Source organism: Apteryx mantelli, chromosome 2 (assembly GCF_036417845.1).
Source record: "Apteryx mantelli isolate bAptMan1 chromosome 2, bAptMan1.hap1, whole genome shotgun sequence".
NCBI classification, from domain to species: domain Eukaryota; kingdom Metazoa; phylum Chordata; class Aves; order Apterygiformes; family Apterygidae; genus Apteryx; species Apteryx mantelli.
In genome coordinates, this window is record NC_089979.1 from 23,471,050 (window position 1) to 23,494,821 (window position 23,772).

The following is a 23,772-nucleotide window of genomic DNA, read 5'->3' on the forward strand; positions in this document are numbered from 1 at the left end:
CTAAGTTAAAAAACTAATCCTAAACAAATTGGTTTAAATTCACGTTTTCCTGAGGGGGCTGTTTTGAGGGGCGGTCGCGGCCCTTCGCGCTCCTGAGCGGGGTCAGGGCCAGGCCGCGGCCACGGGCTCCCGGGCACAGCGAGGCCGGGAGAGGCACCCAACGCCCGGCCTGCTCCGCCCCGGCGGGGGGGCTCAAGGCCTGGCCGCCCTGCGGCGGGGCTGCCCGCGGGGCTGCTGGGGGGCTGGGGACCGCCGTCCCCGTCCCCGGGCGCCGCCGCCGCCCGCCCCGCGCCGCCGGGGGGGGGGCGGTGCCGCCGCTCCCCGCGCACCCCTCAGGGCCGGGGCGGTGCTTGGTGCCCATGGCAACGGGGCGCGCGCCGCGCCGCGCAGCCTCCTCCCCGCTGGCGGCCGCCGCCGCCATGATGATGCTGGGCCGCGGGCTGGACGCCAGGTAACGGCGGCCGCGGCGCGGCGGGACGAGGCAGTGCGGCGCGGCCGGCGGTCCGTGTCCCCGGGGGGGTGGCTGCTGCCCTGCCGGGGGCGCCGAGAAGAGGAAGGGTCGGGGCCCCTGCGGCGGGGGTGCCCGTGGCGGGCCTGCCGCGGAGCCCCGGGCGGCGCGCGGGGCCCTGCCGGCGGCCGCGGCGGCGGGGAGAGGCCGCGTCCCGCCGCGCCGCCCGGGTCGCGGAGCCCGGCGGGCCGCCGACCTCCGGCCGCTGGGGGAGGCCGCTCCCGCCGCCCGGTTTTAGCGCGCTGCGTAGCGTGGGGGTCGCTGGTGTAACGGTAGCAAAACTTTTCCAGGCTCGGAGAGCTAAGTGGGGACTTGCGGAGATGCTCAGGCTTTCCGCTGGTAATTTTTTCGATCGTCTTTAAGCGGTCTTTAAGGACAAATAATTAGGAAGGAGGAAAAAAAAATTTTCACACCCTCATTTGGGCAATGTAGCGTTTCATGTTCCATTACTGAAAGTTACTTCCATGAGAGGACTGGGGGGGGGGGGGGGGTGTTAAAATTGCAAAGTGCGTGTGCAAACCTAGTTCGGACTCCCTCCTGGGAGTGGAAGGGGTATTTTTTTAACGTGAGGACCTGCGCCAGCCACTAACATAGGAAAGGAGACAGACCTTTTACTGGAGACTTTATAAGATGTTGTTAATGTCGAAAAATTACTTTAATACTTTGAGGCTTTCTTTCCTATTTCTGTTGTGGTATCTGTCCTGCTCAAATGGTTTGAGAGTCAAGCATGTCCTGGAGAGCTGAATAACTTAACTCAGAGATTTTTTTTTTCTTTAAAATAATAAAAACTGTTATGAGTCGTCTCCTTGCACTGCTTTTATGAGGCAGCATAACTGCTTTGTCCATAGTAGAACTTTTTCCTGAAATATTTTAACAGAATGTTCATCTTTATTCATCTGAATTGACTGCATCATTACTCAGTTTTAAAGTACTAAAGTTCTTCCAGTACTTCTGATTTTCATGTGTTATGATATTAAGTCAATATTTAAATATTTGTCAGTACTTAGATCTGGGATAATTTCAGAATATTAAGGGCAACTTCATAAAGATGGAGGAAATTTTCATTTCTGTACCTTGCCATGAGAGAATTAGGAGTAAATTCTTTTGCTAAAAATTCAAGCACTTTGCTTGAATCACTTCATTCAGACCATGAGGACTTCTTAGGACCCAGTATACGGCATTTACTGTTTGCTAATTGGTTCTGTAGTGCTTCAGCTGGAATAGTTGATTGAATTCACTGACACTGTGATCTGTTCTATGCTTCATCGCTGAAGCATAACCTTAAGCAAGACACTCAAATTAAGAATGGTGGGTGTGATAGGCATCCTTCTTTCTACTTTTTCTTGTTTTTAGAGTTGTAACCCCTGTATGTTTGTGTCTGTTCACTTTTCTTATCTCTATTTCCCAGGCATCTTCACCCTCAGTAGTGCTAAATCAGTGCAATTAGGTACCTGTTCCTAACTTGAAGAAACTTTAATACCTTTACAGATTTGCCCTCTACTGCCTAATTTTAATTTTTTTCAACCACTGACTTGTCTGTTTAGATTGGGTCGTATAGCTTCCTTTCCCCAGTTGGCAATCTTGTTTGAGACCTGTAGGTGTTACCACTCTGTTAGTAATTAATGCTAACAGTAATAATGAGCTATTGCTTAACCCCAATAGGAAAATTTCTCAGGTAATTTTTGTGATTTGGGTTTTCCACTATTGAATCTTTATTTTTTAGCTAAATATAAATGCTACTTTTTTTTAAGTTCATTACTAAGCACAAATTACGTCAGACTTTGTATCTTTTTAAGAGTAGATTTCTGATTTACACTGAAATGAAATGTCCCAAATCACTTACAAATTTTCCGTGGTATGATCATAGAGTTCTGTACATGTTCCCCATCTTAATTTTCATTTATTTTTCTTTGGTATCTAGAGACAATCAGACTAGACAAATACGAGATGCTGTTTCAAATGTGGAAAAACATTTTGGTGAATTGTGCCAAATATTTGCTGGATATGTACGTAAAACTGCCAGACTACGAGACAAAGCAGATCTTCTAGTAAATGAAATATATGCATATGCTGCTACGGAGACACCAAACTTAAAAGTTGGACTGAAAAACTTTGCAGATGAATTTTCCAGACTTCAGGATTATCGCCAGGCAGAGGTACAAGATTAAAGCTGTACATGTTGTGTTTGCCAGCTGAACTTTTCAGTTACTCATCTGTGATTAAAAGGGTGATTAAAGTTTTATATACTCTTTATATAAGAGTATATAAAAATATACTCTTCAATCTTAAGAGGACCAGTGAGAAAGCACTTTTAAATGTATTAGTGGCACACCACGATAGGCTCCCAAAGCATTCATAGTTTACTCTGCTAAAATCTTTAGTGAAAACTGCCTGTCATTAGTACTATTGAATTCAGTGAAGCTATCCATGTGAATGCTGACAGAATTTGAGACAGCAAGCCTTTTGCAGAGCAAAAAAAAGAGAACTCTTAGATTTTTGGATTATGATTTATGATTAATAAAACTTTTCTCATTTTGTGATTTGAGTTGTCTAGCGGTAACTGAGGTAAAATCAGTCATTTTGTTGAATCTGTTACCAGAAACAGCATGGAAGAGAATACTGACTGGAATCCCTCACTGGGTTCTTTGATAGCCAGTCTGTGGTGCTGTCAGGGACCACTGTAGGCTTCTGTAAGGCTGCATTTCAACATTTATTAATCTACGTCACTTCAAAGTACATACTTGATTTGGACTGGGTGTGAAAGTATAGTCTCATTTCTGCTAGATTAGTGAGAGCACAAACACAGGTGTTTATGCCAGCTATAGATCTGTATGTGGGTCCATTCAAATTGTAACTTATGATCCCACTGAGCCACACACAGATCATTGTTTCTATTGATATAATAGCAATTTATCTGTATATTAATAGAGTAAATTTATATTATGCCATAAGATACACGTGAAATCATACTGCATGATATCTTGGTCATTTTTCACCTTTAAACTATGAATCTGTAATTTCAAGAAAACTGAAACAAAAATTCAGAGGTACTCATTCATGAGAGCATTCATGTGTTTTGCGCAACTTGTTGTAGGTATTTGTAATATTTTCAGTACCTACAGTGCTGTTTCCGTTAGCCTTAAGAACAAAAGGGTTACATTTCTTACAGCATATTTGACAGCAAAGATGTTTCAGACTATAATGTATCAAAAAGTTTAAAGCAAAAACATTTATTTTTAACTTTTTAGGATAGAAAACTGTAGACACTTGAGATGCACTGTTGATTTTATTTAGTACTCAGTTGTTAGAATTCCCACGTTTTATTTATCTTTGTGTATTGCCACTGAAATAAGAGGGAATTCTTCCAGAAATCAGTTCTAGGTCCTCAAAATACAAAAGACTTACTGATTCTGTTTTTTGGCAGTACTTCTTAAACCTCCATTCCCACTGTTTTCTGTTTATATGTACCAGAGGTGCAGATGACTTTAGTGACCTTGTGATTTCTTTTGTAGGTTGAAAGGCTTGAAGCCAAAGTTGTCGAACCTCTGAAAAGTTACGGGACAATAGTAAAACTTAAAAGAGTAAGTTAAATGTGTATTTTCTCACAAAGTATATTGTGGTGTTCTGACCACTCAGTTAAAAATTTCTATTTTGTGGGCAAATTGGTTGTGATTTTTCTTATTGCCATAATAAATGTAACTAAAAAATTTATATAAAAATACATCTGAACTGGAGCTATATATGTGTTGGAGGAAGTAGTTTTGATGTGAAGATAAGGATATTCAGACTCTAGAGCACAACCAAATGCTTTAAAAAAGTGACTTGTGGACAGTGTAAATGTACTTTCTGGATAGTACAAATTCAGGTGAAGGATGTTTTCTTTATGAATAGTGTCAGTGTTTGTCTGTTTTGGTTTTTTATTATTATTATTATTTAGAGTTCCAAAAGGTGAATGTACATGTAATGGTTTTGTTTTTCAGTCATCTATACACTGCCTTTAATGATAGCATTTCAAATGTAGAATTGCAAAGTGAAGCTCAGTTTCTACATTGTAGTTCATAATGTAGAAAACCTGTTTTGAAACTGGTAAATGGATAGTGGTCTGAATGAACTGAAAAGTCATAAGGATGGCCTGAAGATACACAACTACTCTTCTTCCACTATATTCTGGAAACAGTATGTATAGGGGTTTGAAATGCTCCCACAAAAATACCTGTAAATTTTTTTCCTTCAGGAGGAATAGCTAATTTTCCTTGAGCAAGTAAATTTTATTAAACAGATCTTAGTTTATAGGATGAAGATAAGCTCTTTGTAATACTTAAATATTGCATATATTATGTAGAGATTACTTTCATCTGGTAAACTCAATCTGTAATTGACATATCTGTATCATAACCTATATAATGATCGGTAAAATGATTGGTATTTGATAGTATTTTACATACAAAATCTGACACTGCATTCATCGTGGTTATATCTGAGCACTTCTTGGCATTGCACCTCAAAAACTAGTATTTTTCATATATTTTTATTCATGCATCATTTCAGCATGGTAAGGAAGCAAGTAAAATGCTTGGAAATTAATGTACAGCTATCCCACTTGGTTGTAAGAGAAAACATGAGGAAGGAAATACATCTTGTACTTGACTGGTAGTCCTTAGCTTGTATAAGGGATCATTCTTCTGTTATCTTGGACTGTATCATAAGAAAGTTGTGTCCTGCACAAATGAGCTTCATTCTTACTATTGAATGCCTTGTTGTGTCCTGAAAGCAAAGTTGTAGACTACAGTCTCTATCTTAGAATATAGGATTTTAATAGTGACTCTGAAACCCAGTTGGTGAGACCTTGAACTTGACTGGGTATTCTATAGGATGTAAATATTGAGGGTGGAAGACAAGTGTAATGTGTTTGTGGCCGTAGTGTGGCGGAGCAGATGCACACAGTACTGCAGTTGTGCTTGGGGCTTCCAAAACTCTGAAGGTACTGTCTTGAGATGTGCTGTATTGCCACTGAGAGCCAGTAAGTGCTGAGGACAGAAGTAACTGAGGCCAGGTCATCGTTTGCAAGAATGAATGACATCTCCTGTTGTCTATGCCATTTAGAATTCTAGAAACCATTACATGTTATTTTTCCTAGCTATAGTGAGGGGTTCTGGAGTGTTCCTAAGCTGTAGACAGGATTAACTATTTCAGCAACGTACCTTCATTTATCATCTCCAAACACTGGGCCATGTTCAGTGAAAATAGCTTTTCACAAGGAGACACAACTTCCTAGCACAGGGCTCTAGCTGTAGGACCACTTTAACTAGTAACAACATCAACTGTATTAAGTAAAATCGGACAGAATCTGTCCCTATGGCCCTTTTTATAAAGGAGATGTACTTACTACTTAGTTTCTGTACGTCCTGGAACAGGTGCACTATTGTAGTGCTGTATTTAAAAAGAACTTGCTCTTTCCTTCAAGTAAAAGATCAATGTCCTATGATACTAAATGTTTTAAAGAGGCCCAGGTCAATAAGAATGATTGTTTGCCTTTTATCTGCTAATGCAATAAAAATGTTTTCGAGTCGCATGTCCTGGTTTGATCAGAGCAGGACTGATTAGATGGTTTACCATGCTGGATAGCTCCTTGGGGCAGGAATTCACAGCCTCAGTGGAAGCTAGTATGGTATTCTTGTCCTGTAATGCAGCTTCAGTATAGCATTTTAGGATTTCTTCCTGTTTCATTTTTCTGTACATCAGCTTCCATTTTCTGCTTTTGGCAACTCTGTTTCTGCTTTCTTTTCTTCATATAGAACAGGACATCATAAAACTAAGGTGATTCACATGTAGAGGAAAGGATTGGTTTGGGTTAATGTTTCAGTCTTTAAAGCAGATAACAGTACAGTGATGAGGATTTACCAGCTCCTTGTCTGGTGGACAGACACTAGCTGTACTTCTGAACACTTTGGAATTAGATGGTTGAACAAAGTTCTTATATGTGACTCTAAGAAATTTGTAGCTTAAAGTAAGAGGGACTACAAGCAATTTAGTATTCTCCATACATGTCCTGTATATCTCACAGGCTGTTGCATTCCATCCAATTACTCCTTGGATTTAAATCATATTTTCCAAAAATGCATCCAATCTTGGTTGAAGACACTGGAAGAGAACATAGAATTGTTTGTGGTGGTTTGTTCTAGTGGTTAGGTGATCTCAGTGGTGTTGCTTGTGTTGTTGGTTTTAAATGAAAGATTTATAATCTGAATCTGTCTAGCTTCAGTGCCTAATCTCTGGTTCTTGTTATGTACTTCCACTGTGAGATTAGAGAGATGTATGATCTCATACCTTCTCTTGGCAAAGGTATTTAGATGTTAGTCAAAATACTTCTCATTCTTTTCAGTGTAGACTTAATTCTTTCTTGGTGATGGTGTTTTCCCCAGCTATTAAATTTTTTTTATGGCTCTTTCTACACAGTTTTCATTTTTTCAACATTCTGGATAGAATACATATGTCTTCTCTGTACCCTGTCTTTGTATATCCAAAACTTGTATATAGCTCTATCACTATAACCACAGCAGCACCAAAACTTTTTGTCAGGCTTTAGCTGACGCAGAAAACTGTTTGATGGCTGTTGTTGCTACAGAGAACAGAAGTAGAGATTTCCAAAGCCACCATGTGCTGGAAAAAATACTGTATTTTATTATGGTAACTTTTTAATGGTGTCTTCAGCATTCTTAAGTATTCTCTGGTTGGAGATCAGAACCCTTTGAGCCACAGTGTTAATTCTGATCAGCTGTTTCAAATGAGCCTAGAAAGTTAGTGCTGTTAATGAGGCCCCATCATTTTATAACACTGAACATTCAGCTGTGACCATTATGTACAAAACTGTGTTGTTCTATGGGGGGGAAAAAATCTATTTTTGCCTTTTCCCTTTCTGTACCTTTAATTAAAAATTCAAAATATAAAGCATTAAAAAAGCTTGGGTTTTTTTATTATTCCTCTTCTTGTACTTGCACAGCTTTCATAGAGGAGAAAACCTTCTTCCAGCAGTCTTTTAGATGGCAGTAAAGATAGTGTAACTTTTCTTTTGGAAGAAAAGATGCAATGCAATATTAGTTCTGATAGCCTAAAAATATAGTTGCTTTCATTATTAGAAACCAGTTCTGTGTCTCTAAAGACAAAGTGCAATGACAGCCACATACACAAGGGCATATAAACAATAAGGATAGAAACAAAAACTTCCTATTTTGATGCTGACCTCATTTACAAACTCATTATTGAAGAAACACCCAGCACTTTGAAACTTGGCAGGCTTGTGTTTGTGTCATTGGCTTGTGATGTGGTCATGGGATCCTAGACCTTTGGAAGAGACACTCTTGATTTCATGTCTTTCTGGACCAAGTGAAGGAGACCTAAAACTATGTTAAAATTCTGAGGTCCGGGGAAGGAGCATTGGCAATTGTTGAGATGATAGTTTTTAATATCTTTAATCCACTTGTCTTTCTAGAGTGTTAGATAAACGGGAACTGTTATTTTTTAGAGGAAATGATGGTTTGAAATGTATGCTCAATTCCTGCCTCAGTTAAGTTTGGTTAGACTTATTCCTTTGGGTTTTATTTATACTTGCCTTAAAGTACTGCCCCTTTAAATAGGAGCCATCAAAATTAATGACATCTCACATACCAGGAGCAATGGAGCGATATCTGACAGCAAATTTAAGATCTTGGGTACTCCAAAGTATTTACAAAATGCAGTTTTATAGTATGAACAAGAATTTGTGAGTTGTATGTAAACAGATTCATCTTCTCCAACTACATCATTATTAGGATGTGCCTTTTTCCAAATCTATTTAAGCTCTTTATTATCTATAACCCTTTCACTTCTGGATTTTCTCTAATGTCTTAAGATTTGTGTACCAGTTTTCTGTTCTTTATAACTTCTATTTTGTACCGACTGCTGGATTTTTTTTTTTTAACTGATTTGTTACATGTTGCTGTCTAGTTCTAAATGCCACCTTTATTCCATTGCTAAGCCAGAATGGGGCTGTCCAGTTACCAGTTTTGGAATCTCAGCTTTTGACCATCTACTGTGCTTTTCTTGAAAAGCTGTTAATTTCTTTTTCTTTTCTTTTTTTTTCACATTTTAAAATACAGTGTGTGATACAGAGAGCTGTGCAAAGCTCTAAACTCTATCAGTCCCCATTGACTTCTCTTTCAGGAGATCATTTAACAGGATAAGTTCAGTAAAATCTGGTTTTGTTTAAAGTAGAAGTTTTGTTTGTTTTCTAGGTAATCCATATATGAAGAAAAGCACATTTCATATTATCCTAGATCGATTTCAAATATGTCCAAAATATTTTATTTCCAGGATGATCTTAAAGCAACCTTAACGGCAAAGAATCGAGAAGCCAAGCAATTATCTCAACTGGAAAAGACACGTCAGCGGAATCCATCAGATCGACACATTATCGTATCCTCTATTTCTAGTGACTATAAAAAAATTTTTTTAAATTCCCAGGAATTAAAAGCATGGTGTTTAGGAAGTAATATGAAAGGAATATTCTTCTCAGGGCTCTTTTCTATGTTGATTTTGCATCTAAGTATATTACACTCTCTCAGGGTTTGTAATTATGAGTTATAGCTTATAATAGCTGCTTTATTACCTACTCCTGTTTTGACTGAAAAGAAACTATGAAGTATCTGATATGTATATGAAAGAGAGGTAGGTATACCTCACATCAAGAATATCAGAGGGTTTTGAAAACAAGTCTAATCAGACACCTCCTTTTTTATTTCTGCAGAATTTTTGTTTTGTTGTTTTTCCCTCTGTCACTTTGGTAGTTATCATTCTTCCTTTTACCTAGATGTGGTATGAATTTCCTCCAACTATGAGATGAAGTGTGACAGGAAAAGTTGGAAGTCTGTTAGCAGAATACTCCACCAGACTACTCTTCCTCCCAACAGACCAGTGGCCTTCTGTAGTATGCTATTCTGTATCACAGGGAAAAATTAACCACCACAGAATTTCCATTAAAATCACATAAAAGTTTCAAATTCTGAAACAATCAGAATCTAGGAAATGTCAGATTAAAGGTCATCAAGGCAGTCTTAGTTTAGTCCCTTTGCACCCATATATTATGATATGGCAGTTAAGTTAATGATCGTGTACTGTTTGTTTTTTCTTGCATTCTAGAGTTGGACTCAGGACTGTGTAGTGAAGCAACTCAGTTTGCAGTATCTCATCAACTTTATTTCAGAAATGAGAAGCAATATAGCGATTGGGGCATGGGACTTCACAAAGAGACAGAATGGCTATGACGATGAAATGTCACCCAGAGAATTACATTCTATTTTTGTCTCTGCCAAAGAATTCCTATGTAATACTAATCAAATCAGTTAAATCAAGGAATGACTAATTAGTGTTCCTCGTGCAATGAAGACACACGGATATCAGCCTTAGGGTTGGAACTTGAGCTGTGATGCAGAGTTCTCCTTCATTAGAATTAAAGGAGTAAATAATAACACTGAGCTATTCTCCCTAAAGGGAGACTGTGCCCTTCCCTCCGCTCCCTTCCCCTCCCATCCTCCAGTAATTCCCAGTTGATTTCACAGAAATATTGCTGACACCTAGCTTGTTTTTTCTTGTCTCTTTGCTAAGCTACTCCCAAATATCCTTCCGTAGTGTAGTTTCTTACAACACCTGTGTGTTCTGTCTGAAGACTTTGCCTGAAAAGTTAGTACATCTCAGTAGAGTCTACTTTTGCATATGCCCAAAGGCACCAAATGCTATACGCTTGTATTTTAAAGTGATCAAAACAAAGTGCAAAAATAGTATGGAAGCAGGAACCCATTGTGTAACTTCGTTAGGCTTCCCTGGGCCAGGAAGAGATTAAGCACTATAAACACCCTTTGCATTGGTATAGAAAGGAATGCCTCAGTAGAGTAGCTTATATGGCAGACCTTGTGGTAAAGAAATGCTGCTGGGAGGTGGGAACAATGCATCTGAGCATTTGTAGGCTGAAAAGAGGTCACATTTCTTTTGAGGTATAGCCTCTTGTCCCCATCTTCTTTACTGATGCCCTGCACAGTGTCCACTGTCTAGCCTTTACTTTATGGCACTTCAGTCAGCTTCTCTTCCACGCTGCCTGGGTCCCAGCTAAAGTTACATTCAGAACAGAAGTTAGGTGCAAGATAATAGATGCAAGCTTAGTTCCTATACCTGACCCCATTTCCAGAGATGGCACATTTAATTTATCTGAGCTGGGCTGGAATTTGTTCTTTTGCTTTTGGAGGATGTACGTGGGTAAGCTTTTTAGGTCTGAGAGAGGCTTGACCACGTTCATTGATGATAGCATAGCTGTTGGGCTCCGGCCTTGGTTCGGTTGTTCATGTGCAATTGTGATATATCAGCAATTAACAACTCTGGCCGTATTTAGCAAAAGATCTGTACTCATTCCCAGATTTCAAGTCCATATGACAAGAAGCAGGGGTGGTAAAGCTTTGCAAAGAAAACCTTATCAGATTTTTTTTTTATGAAAATGCATTTTTTTAATCAAAGTTCATGTTTGAAATGGCCTACCTAGGTTGTCTGAATTAAAAAAATAAGCAAACTCTCAGACAACTCTCAGGCACATGTCATGAAATATTTTAGCCTGAATGCTCAAATTCTGACAAAGTTATAATAAATTGTAAATAACATCCTATAACAGGAAGTTTCGGACACCTTAATAATAGTAGCCTCTAAATATACAGAAATTTTCAAGTATCTGAAGTAAATGCTTCACAATATATTAAAAATGGATGTGGAAATAGCTATTTTGATAATGAAGGTTGATTGTTATTTTGCCATTTTTCCTTTACGTATATTTCCAGTCACAGGTGGGTATTCCAGAGGAGAAAACATCAGAATAAAATCTTTAATTTCAAACTGCTTTTCTGCAGACTGTGCAAGTTCTGCAAGTTTAAACATTTCACTCTACAGCAAACAAAATTCTTTTCCCAAAGCATCAGCATGCAAAATCTGCCCAGTCTATTTAAGATGGATCAAGAAGATACATTTCATTATCACAGAAATAACATACAGTATTTGCATGTGTAATGACTGCTTATGCATAACAGCTGCTTTCATTTAAAAACAGCAAATGATTGTTATAATTGAGAATATACAAAACGTCTTGTGTTAGTCTGTTTCCCTCCTGTCTTTGGGGAAAAATCAAAGGGAAATGAACACAATCAAATTCAATACTTAAGATCACTACCAGTTTTGTTTAGCCAGTAATGGCAGAATTGTCTATGCAAACTTTAAACTTTTTTTGTAAGGAGGTTAGGTTTCAAGTTGATAATCCTGTAATAGAAGGTTAACAGATTTTAATCAAAGGAAAAGAAGCAACAGCGTACACGTTATGCATTAGGTTCCAAGAGACGACACTGAAAAGTAGGTCATGGGAACTGGGCCCATGGTGTCTGCTTCCCTGCCATAGCTCTTGTAAAGAAGTTCCTCTCTAAGCTGCAGTGTTGGAGAAGCAGGAAGAATCCAGCATCTTGGTCATAGGATACAATTGCTTGATGCATTACACCATTTTCAAATTCCAGGACAGAACTGATTCCTGAAGATACTGGCTAACAGAGACTGTAAGTAAAGACTGTCTTGGCTAATCCATGATGTTTCACTGGTATTTTATGGAAAATACTTAAGACCCAAATGTTGCAGTCTTCAAGGGCAAACTCTTACACTTTGTAAGAGTACACAGTTCTTAATGAAAATGGCTTCAAGATCTTTATTTAAATGGTACTGTGCATTTTTTATAGTCAATAGCTGTATCAAAATACATGTCTAAAATGCTTTTTATAGTAACAAAATAAGAAAAAGTGTGTCAGCATTTATGTATTAGGGATTGGTTGGTGTGTCTTTTTCCCAGTGTCCTGTTGAAGATATTCCATTTTTTATAAAATAAATGTTTTAAAATGTTTTTATAAAATAGCCAAAACATTTTTGGATCTGAAAATGATTTTGACTCTCTAATCTATTGATACTTACCAGCAAAGTGCATTAGTTCCAACTGCTGCTCCACTGACTGTTTAAATAGTCTACAAAAACTTAGTAAGACCAAGTTCAGCACTAGAAAAGATTTGTTCTACAATGAGTTAATCTATCCTCAGAAAGAGAGGGTGGTCTTGGTCTCTCATCCGCCACTCTGGCCTGTGCATTCCTGCCCTCTCCTTTATAACAGCTCTAAAAAACTATTAACTTTTTTGAAGGGTTAACTATTAACTTTTGAAGGGAACCCATCTGCATGGCTAATTCCCTGAAGCCAGTCACTGTGTAATCAGATAAGTGTCAGGGATGGCTTAGGGGAATTAGCCGATGAGCATTACAGAAAATGGATTGGGGCAGCGGGACCTTCCCCATTGGCTGGAGCTAGTCACTTTTCCTGCTTCATGTTGAAGACATGACAGTATAGAAGGCATTTTTATTTGTTTATTAAGCTATAACCAAATCTACAGATACAGTAACCCAGATGCGTAATATTTTGAAAATCCATATTTAAAGGTTTTCATAGTAATTGTAGCAAATAACTTCATATGTATCAAATACAGGACTGATTTCACCTTTGTATTATTTTATTAGGCTGAAAGTGAATTGCAGAGAGCTTCACTGGATGCAACTCGAACAACTCGGCAATTAGAGGAAACCATTGATAATTTTGAGAAACAGAAAATAAAGGACATAAAAGTATGTGTGCTCATATTTCAGTATATGACATCACATTTCATCTTGCATCTTAAAATTACTATAGTTACTCTTTGGCAAGATTAGCATAACTTAGCATTTAGTTAAGTCTATGTAAATATAAATCGTGATATTCACAAGTATTTCACGATCAAAAAATCATGAAATTGCATGCAATTACAAAATGAATTAATTATTCTTCCAATTTCATCAGCTTCAAGATTTTCCTGGATTAGATTGTTTAGCACCTGCAGTGTCCAACAGTTGCTGTGTACTACTTTGCTAGTAGCTGCGTTTGTTAGTGGAATGATGTGTGCATTAAATCAGTAAAATGAACAGTAATAATAAGTAAACAATATAACTATCTATGATGGAATTTGGTTAGGTTACTGGAGTTAAGTCTTACTGATGCAGAAAGTATCAAATGTTTAGTGACTGCTTACATCCCAAGACTATAGTAATCGAGAAAGATTTGATTTATGTGATATTATATTTAACTATAAAATTGCTGAAGTGAAATACTTTTTATTTTAAAAAAAAAGGAAAATAAATATGAAAGAATTAAAATGAGTTAAAAAACAAACAAACCCACCAGTATTTGATGCAACAAGAGTAAGATTGTGTGAGTTTAGGCAATACCATTGTAAAGGGAAGGATTTTTTTAATATATATGAAAATTATTATTATATTTTATATAATTATTTCTAAATTATATATATGTTTAAAGCTTACAGATAATTTGTTCCAAACCAGTTAAAGGTTGCTATCAGTAAAGCAAAAGGCAGTGAATAGTTTTTGCAAATAGATTTTGTGACCTCCTTTATTTACTCCTATGAGTGTCCTCTTTGCTTTTCAAGTGTTTACTTAAAATTTAGTATGAATTGACAACTGGATAAGTGACAGCCCAACCAGCATTTTATTTAATTTCTAAAATTTAAATTCTAAAATTCTAAACTTCTTACTACAAAAAATACTAGGTTTTATGCGGTCATTTGTATCATAAAAATATCAAACACACACAATTCAGTAAGTTCTTGTATTTGAAGTAGAAATGTACTTTACTGCATTAAGAAAACCTTTGTTTTCATTTGCTTTTAGAACATATTTTCTGAATTTATAACCATTGAAATGTTATTCCATGGGAAAGCTTTAGAGATTTATACTGCTGCCTACCAAAATATCCAGAATATTGACGAAAATGAAGATTTAGAGGTGAGAGTAATTAAAATTTACTTTTCAATTTACTTACTATATAAAGTCATTTTTCCCACACACTTGAGCTACACATGTTCCAGGCAAAAAATGAGGTGAGCAGAACAAACTATCATTTTACATTAAGCCCTTTTTGCACCATTCCAACAAGGAGTTTACAGACCATACAGGTTTATAAACTCAGAGATTTTAAAAGTAGGTGAGAACAGCAGTGACTATCTAATCTTTTGTACAAAATACAAATGAGAGACTTTTCCTAAATTAATTATCACTCCAAGCCGAATTCAATTACAGTTATTAAAGGACACCTTCTAGGATTACCTCTGCAGTGAATCTTGCTGTAAAGATGCACAGTAAGAGAGAATCTTATCATTACTCTGATAAGATGTTCTGAAGACTAATTACTCCATTAAAAATCTGTATTTTCTTTCTGTTCTGAATTTTGCTTTTCTCATCCTTTGGATATTGTTTATTATGTTGTTGCTAGAGTGAAGAGATGTTTGTTACCAATTTTTTTGACATGTGATGGTTACAGCTTGCCTTCAAGTCATCTTTACTCTTGAGTTACAATTCTTCCGGATATTGGACCTTAAAACTTACTACTATTTAAATGGATGCTGTGTGCATGTATTCAGTTTGTCAAGGAAACTGGATCATTCCAATATTTTTGTTTTTTGTAAATCTTACCAGTATTAATTTTATTTTTTCCATGATATTGTATAGGACTAAAGATGGCAGTATTCAGTCATTGAAACATATGTAAAATTGTGATTCTTCAGTGATGCTCACATTTGAGACCCAATAGTGTTTTGGGTTTTTTTTTTTAACTTCATTTAAACTGTGCCATGTCAATATTACATTACTCTAGTTTCAGTGATACATGATATTTTAATTATGAATCAAAAAAAAAAACCTCTAAGTCAGTATTTTATCTTTTGCAACCAAATTTCTAATCTCACTTAACCCCTGTTAATTTGACAGCATTTACTTCCCATAAAAATATTGACTGCCCATAATTCTACCATCTTCCTTCAGTTTATTAGAAAATTCTTGCATCAATAGTTTTACTGTTTTCAGTATCAGGCTGCTAGGCCTATAATTCACTGCTTGAATAAAGGAAAGAACTAGTAAATACTAGTGAAGTATTTCACTAGTAATGAAGACTATATTTTCCCCTGTAGTCTAAGGCTTTTCCCAAATTATTCTTGAGCTGCACATGTCTCTTGAGCATTTCAGGTGAAATTCTTGTGATGTAACTATGAATGGCAGCAAGGATTTGCAGGTGAAAGGGTAGAGCAGTTCACCTCCCCCAAAAATGGAGAGCCTGCCAGGGGATTATTGTCTCTAGCTGGGGTTGATATCTCTAGCTCGGCCTGAAACTCAGCTGCACATCTAGGCTAGGCCTGCCTCATACCACACACAATGTGTGCCAAGACCCCAGGGAACCATTGCAGATTCCCACCTGTAAATCACTCCTAGAATTCTGCATCCCGTCAGATCTCTGAAGAATGTGTAACCGCACCATGTAAAGGTGTTGGTAAGTGTGGCCTGTGTCTCAGGGTGAGCAGGGATGTTATTTCTGCTAAAAGTGATCCTAAGTGATCCATCCAAACTACAGTTGATACATATTTCTACAGCAGGGTTTTATTATAATTGTCCAATGCTGCATTTCTGTTAGAGACCTTTAGTCTTGTAGACTGTTAGCTTGCAAGCTGTATCATTGCACCAAAATCACAGTTTTCATCATCTGAACAGGTTTTTCGGAGCTCACTCTATCCACCTGACTATCAATCTCGCTTAGATATAGTTCGTGCAAATTCAAAGTCACCCTTGCAAAGAACTGGTTCCTCAAAATCTTCGTTGAGGATGCTACAGGTAAGAAAGAAAAATTAAATGCTAGATCACAGTAGGAAAAGAATGTCTTAAGCAGAGCCTTAGCTAATATAAATGTATGCAAGCCCACTATCTTTAGTCAGTTTAGGACAGATAAAAGAGGTAAAGGGACTTCCAAGCCTACAGAGATCCAATTAAGCTTTTAATAATGCAGTCCAATATTAGCTTTCCAAGCAGCGCTGTTTAGTTTTGAAGACTGCCATTTCCAGTGATGTAATTTCCTTCAGTAACAAACTATGGGTTCTTGCAGAGCAGGTGAACACTAGGAGCTTCTTAGAAACTGAAATGACGTTCCTTAACCTTTACATAGTCTTAGTCATAAGGAACCACCAACTGCGCAGCCCAGACTAGCAATACTTTCTAGCAAAACAGTGACCTATACCCTTCCCTTTATGCTCCACAAATTCAGAGCAGGCGAGGAAAAGGAGAAAGATAAGAAGTGAAACAGCTGGAGCAAGTGCCACTTACTTTTGAACCAGCTGCCTTGCAAAAGTCTTTGACTCCTTTGCAGCAGTAAACTTGCAGATATTATCTCAAAATTGCTAAACTATTTTTCTTTATTATAGTCTTAATCCAGTAAGTAAGATGATTCTTACTAGTATATCAGGTAAAGACAAAGATGCCCAAATTTAAAATGTAGGCATCCCACCTTTCTGCTTTTGATGCAGTCACACATTGTTTGCTATACTAAAAAGTTAGTTTTCTTGACTTTGCACACAGCATTACCCCTTCTCTGCTCACAAGTCATAGTGGATCATTACAGTTGAATTATTCTGTTGCTGAAAGCATGATTCATTCAATTTCAAAAGATGAAAGAATCCAGTGTTTAAGTGCGTGAAGATGAACCTTGACTTTGAATAAGCTGCCTATCCTCACAGACAAGTAAATTTCAGGTTCAAGTACTGGCTTCCTTGACTGTAACTAATCAAGAAAGTGCTAGTTACTAAAAATCTGGAAATACCCAATTTCAGTTAAATACCACCAAAGTTATTTTTGGTGAAAGAACAAATACCATAAATAAACAAAAGGCTGATAAACCCCCCATAACATGAAGATCCATGCACTGAGGTGTTCAAATCTATAGAATCTTGTTCTATGAAGTCATAGTAAATGGCAGTATTGAGGTCCAAAGCCAAATTATGAAACTGTAGCGCGCCACAAATTCAAAGCCAGATCGTTCATTCTCAGAACACTATCAAAATTCTGATAACGCATGCAAGCCTTTCTCGGAAAGGTTTAGTTGGATTCACTATGTATCAAAATGGCAGGACACTATTATTCAGGACTGGGTATCTATCTCTTGAAGTACTGAGTGCAGTATTCCTTTAGATTAAAAAGGAAGTCCTTAAAGCCACACCTGTTTCATTTATGACTCATTTTTCATATATGAGATCCCTACTGGTTGTCTTTTAGGCTTTTTATTTAAGCCAGCCAGTGAAACTATCATCATAAAAGTAAAATTTGGCTACCTGAAAGGTATTCAAGAGACAGTTTCCTTTACTTCAGATGCATTGCCTGAAGACAATCTAGGACAGCTACTGTGAAGTGTCCAATTTCTTCCCTCTAAAATATGTTGCAATTCTACAAATTCATAAAGAGCTCAGCTGTTTCGATAGTCCCTTTGGTAAACAGGTACATGCCTACTTCACAATCTAGGAATAAGATGACAAGTCAATCTTAGGTAGACTTGTGGTTTATTTAAAAGGGGAAAAAAAAAAAAGGCATTGAGACAGGCTACCTCTGAAAAAGCAGCTTTATTAGGTTCTGTCATTCAAAGAACTGAGATTAATGACACTTCACCTGTTCAGGCTGATGGAAGTAATAGACTACATGGAAAGAGGGTGGGTTTTTTTTTTTTCTGCCTCACTGTGCACTAGGGTCATGATCTGCTGGGTAATAGTATACAATATTGCTGTTACCTACTTGAGGAAATGTTTATCAATTCATTTTTGAACACCAGAGAAAGGTGGTTATTACCTGCTTTGAGAACGCCCTGTAGCGCTGTAAAACAGTATCAAGGGTAGTAGTATCTGTAAGTTACTGTGAGGCACCACAGGTAGCTATATTTTTTGGACTCTGTAAAAAACAGGAATCTGAATGTATGACACTGAGATTTCTCCCAGAGGTGGCAGAGAATTCCATTTTGGCTAATTTACAAGTTTATTGTACTTTTCTCCTAGGCCTCTCTTTCAGCTATACGTTTTGGATGTTAATGTTCTCTTAACCTCGAATTTGAATGCGTGAGAGTAAAGGGAGTCATCTAGACCTGGAGGGAAAGCACCACACATTTCAAGATAGATGTCACCTTAATCTGCTATGCTGCATGTCTGCAGAAGAGAATCACAGGGCAGGAGGAAAGAGATGGAATACCCTCCTTACTGCAGTCAGTAGAGGGCAATAAAGAAGATGCAGGCATCCCCTTCAGCACACCCCCCACATAGCCCTTTTTAATTCAGCAAATAGTATATTGTGGCTAACTGCATCAGTATCAGCACCTTGAAACTAGGGGCTACAATCTCTAGAACCAACCAAATGTCTTGTTAGCAAAAAATACTGAGCAAAACCTTCAGGTGACTTGTCTCACATCTTATGTGGATCTTTCGCTTCCAGAATTTTCACATCAGTCTGGTTTCATGCTACATAATAATCTCCTACTGGCCATAATGCAGTATTGAATTTTCAGTTTAAAGCAGTTAGAGCTGGAATGTGCAAAGACCACTTAAAGACAAGAAAATTACATACTTCTGATATTTTTAACTTTGGTCTTCAAACACTTTTGTTCCACAACTCTTCTCCCCCTTGACTTTCATAGTTGTTTAGTTTTCAGCTTCCACTCAGAGTAGCTGAAGAAATTGAGATGCCAGTTCCTCCATTGTACCTGCCAGACCTCATTTACCAGACAGTACTATAAAACCACAAGGAAAAGAGCAATGGGCAGTCCTGCTAGAAAGGATTTATGTCCCAAGCTGCACTGACAGTACAACTGTAAGACCTATATTTTTTCACTTCTATGCAATTAAAATGATCAGGAGAGAAAACATTAATGTCCAAGAAACAATATCAAGCTGTTATTCATAGGATGGCTCCCCATTATGAGAAAACCTTTTTCTGGGTTTGGGGATTTTGTTTTTTAAACATGAAACATACAGATATTTAATTTTACACAAATGCTGAAAATCTATGCAAGTTTTCATGATAATCCTTAGCAAATTCCTGCATTTTTCCTTTTACTGACTTGGCAATTTCTTTGGTGTTTCATTTTACTGATTCAGATTGGTATGCTGTATTTAGCAAATAGAACTACAGCAGGGAAAAACTGCATTTTCCAAACTTTTCCAGGTATTTTAGATCAAGGTAAACAAAATTTTTATCTACATGCATTTCATATAGCCAGCTGTTTTGCACTTGCCCTTCTAGGACAGGAAAGTCCTAGAACATCATGGCTGAAACTGTGCAGCCAGGTATTCCAGCACTGCCCACTGCATAAGACAGGAGGAGAGCATGGCTTAAGAGAGACGGACTTCCTGCAGATTCCTCCACCTGACTGAAATACCCAGATTGCCATCCTTTCTGTAGGACATGCAGCGAAATATGCAGCTAAACAGTCTAAGCAAGGACAGTCATGCAAAGCTTAGAGAATTCATTTTCACATAAAATTGCTTATGATATGAAGCAACAAATTATCAGATGGTACTATCTTTTTAAGACCAAATTATTTTTCAGCATTAAGTAATGTAAGTAAAGTATTGGTATACTTTAGCTTTATGGCAAAGTTAGAGGTATTTCAATGCCTAATTTCCTTTATCACTTTCCTTATTTTGATCCAGTTTAGTTCTTAGGTTAGTCATTTTACAGCAACCTCACTTCCACCAGTGATAGTATTTATTTAATCTACAGCTTGGTCAAAGGTACTTGACTAGTGAGCAGAAAAAGCCTTAAACCCCAAATAGCACCTCTTATTCCAGAAAAGAGAAAGAGGAATCTTTTATTCAGAAATGTGATTGAAGCTCTTCTTAAGAACTTCAGATGCTCTTAAATGGAAAACACTTGGAAAATTAGCCTGTCAATTGAAGTGAAGCTACCTTAACAGGCTCAATCTGCAGCACTCCCATTTCTCCAATTATAAATAAGTGTTGCTGTCTTTTTTTCTTTCACAGAAGAATAAAGGATTGCTTTTTTAGGCACTTAGCCCAAAGTTAACCCAGTTTCATCCAATGATTAACTTCATTTTCTGTTATGTTTAGAGATTTGTAACTAAGTTAGTATTTGCACCAAGCTCGATTATCTGCGTTGCCTGAGATCAAATTGCCTTTAAATATGACAGCATCAACAACTCCAAGGATTTTTCTAGTTCCATTTTTTTCAATGATTACAATTTGCTTTATGTACACACAAAAAAACTGTGTTACTGTTCTACATAACTGGTGCTCAGCTATATACTCCATGTAATTATGAAATCTCAGAGTTTAATAACCAGCTTCTAAGGACTTTTAAAATAGGGGATTATAAAAAAGGCAAATTTTGTCTTCAGCACTGAAGTCTACAGATATAAGCATATGTGAGAAAACTCAGGAATCATAACTGAAAATTTAGCAATTTCCTGAGCACACTGTAAATGAGAACATTTGCAAACATGGTAGGTAATGCATACATAATCATTAGACTAATCTGTGATGCATTTCCTCTTTAAGTACTGTTCCAAAGTGTCATATTCATACCTGTGTAAAAAGAACTAAGTTCTTTAAATGATGGAAAGTATGAGACAGCTTTTTTTTTTTAAGGCACAAAGAAATCCTTTCATTATTGGCAGCCAAAGAAAATACTATTCTGCAAGGCTGGGTTACAGCATTTTAGTCGAATGTTGCACTACATAAGTACCTTAAATGATATGTGTGATGCCTTCTCAAATGATGTGTGTGTAGCATCAAATCCACTACTGGCCCTACTCACACATGGAATAAATGAATATTTGCTGCAGTGGCCATATGATAATGATAATGTAGGATACGATAAAGATAATGATAGACTAAATATGATAATGTGTTTGTGAAGATAAGCCATACAGAGAAAGTTCTTTGAATTTAGGATTATTGGGGAACTTCTCAATAGAATATCACCTGAAAGAGTCTTCGTTATGCAGCAAGGAAATTGAATTTCATTAAACAATATGTTATTTCTTGTTACTTTCCTATAACAGTTCTTTGTATTAGTAGAGCTTCTAATAACCACCATAAGTGGCAGACAGTCACTTTATTTGGATTGATGGAAAATCAGCCTTGAACTGAAAAGGCTTTAAAAAGAAAAATAACCCAAAAACCAAATCCAAGCCTTAGAATGATAATTGTGTTATGTTTTGTATCTGTATCTATAGATATTGCTTTTGTATCTTTCTCTTTTGCTTTTTATATTTACAAATGAAAGTTTTATTTCAGTGGAAAACTAAAGAAGCTTTGCTTAATTAACAATCAATCATATTCCCCTTTAATGGATACTCTGTAAATATAAAGAAAGAAAAATTACTTTAATTAAACAGTATTGACGCAAGAACAAATGGACCAGTTGGCCATAAGTAAGTGCAGAGAATCACAAAATTATGACCAGCATGGAAGCTAGTTTCAAGAAGTGTTAATTAAATGGTGCATGATTGCTTGCAACAGAATGAGATGGGAGCTGTTCACATACAACCTTTCTGTGAACAAAAAAGTCCTGTGAAATATGCTCCCCCTCTCCCCCTAAAAACTAATACAAAAATAGCCTTGTTTTGGTCACTGTGGCTCACAAAGAATACACTTCATTACACTGCACTGTGCTATACACTAGAATAATTTTAAGCTATAGTTAAATAAACAAATGGGAAATTAGTTTGATGTTTATGAGATAAATAAGAGTTGCAGATGCCTTCAGAGAACTGCTGAACCTAAAATCATTTTTTAAAAGCATTCCAAATGACTTAGATCTCTATTTTTGTAGAGTTTGATGTTTCTTTTCAGAAAAGACAGCCCTATATTCTAAGTTCTAAATGTTCCGGCTTCCATGAAGAATACATCTTCAATAGGAATTAGATGGACCCCTCATTAGAAAAAAGGAAGTATAGATGGCTGAATCTGTCAGATGAGGTGAAAGCCTGGCAGCAGTCACTTCTTGTGTATAACATTTGATGAACTGAAATGGACTAAGGTATCATTTTGAAGGGCAGGCACTGATGGGCAGGGAAAGTTCATACATAAATCAAGAATCTGCTAGTAAAGTTTGTCTCAAAAACAGCTTAGAGTAGCACAGTGTTGGATTTTTCATTTAACTGGAAAAGTTTGGTGTCTTCAGGGTTATTCCCTGACACTCATCTTCAGCCTGTTATCTGAACTGCCAACCCACAAAGTACCTGGCTTAGGCAATGTTGATTCTTAACATTAACTCAATCAGTACACAGTTTTCCTTTTATATAATAGCTCTCAGAACTATGTTTCCCCTCCCCCCCCCCCAAAAAAAGAAAATACAGGAACAACCTACAAGCGCTTAGATTTTGAATGCTCACAGAAAAGTTTTCCTTACAGGAAAACAAGCATACCTGATTTATATTTTTTGGATTGTGGTTTTAGCAGATTTCCAGCAGTCAACTAAGAAAAGATGAAGAAGAAGATGAGGAGGAAGATGAAGAAGAGGAAGATGAGGAGGAGGAATTAGATGCTACTAAGGAAGAGAGATAACAAAACAGTTTTAAGTCAGGGGATTTTTAATTGATAGGAAAAAAAAAAAAAACTTCCCTTTACCTAACAGCTTGTATGTATTAATGAAAATTTTCACTGAGGTTGTATTTTTAAAATTCCAACAGGTGCAGTAACTTAGTACTAATAGTACGCTGTGTTCTACAGATTACAAATGATTGGTTTTGAAGAATGGAAATAAATCTGCTGAAAATGGACAACTTCAGTAGACAGAAATGAAACATTTAAATAGAATTCTATGTTAGATTTGCATAGATGTTATACTGCAGTCACGTTTACATAAACTTTCATGATGAACAGTGTCCAGAACCTGCACTAAGCTGACAAGCAGTTATGAATGTGGGAGTTTGCTTGTCACTTTGCCAATATATTACCTTATTCTCTAGACACACACACCTCTTGGGTTGCCTGCTAGCTATACCTGCCATACTGGTTGTTCTACATCTTAAAGTAACTGTAATACTCAAGAAATCGATTACAGCAGCAATCCTGCTACATTTCCTTATCTACCCCAGCTGACAGAAGGCAGAGGGATACATATTGTTTTCTCATTTTTATTTTCCTTGGGCTTGACCAACCTGATTTTTAATTGATTCCTTTACATGTACAGAATGAAGCATTAACAAAAATATATGGGTCTGGCCCAACATCTGCTTTTCATACTGCTTTGCTTTTAAATAAAAGTGCCTTCATAATAAAATTAATTTTACTAATTGACATTTTAAA

The 23,772-nt window shown here is 37.1% G+C and overlaps 1 protein-coding gene across 1 annotated transcript; it reads left to right on the forward strand.

Annotated features, from left to right (window-relative positions):
• Nucleotides 1–387: 387 nt before the first annotated feature.
• CIBAR1 (CBY1 interacting BAR domain containing 1) lies at nt 388–23,772 on the forward strand. The gene is made up of 9 exons (XM_067290290.1): nt 388–451; nt 2,430–2,664; nt 4,021–4,089; nt 8,858–8,959; nt 11,362–11,367; nt 13,118–13,222; nt 14,318–14,431; nt 16,187–16,306; nt 22,921–23,772. The coding sequence occupies exons 1-9, from the start codon at nt 420–422 to the stop codon at nt 23,026–23,028; spliced, it is 891 nt and encodes a 296-aa protein (XP_067146391.1). The 5' UTR covers nt 388–419; the 3' UTR covers nt 23,029–23,772.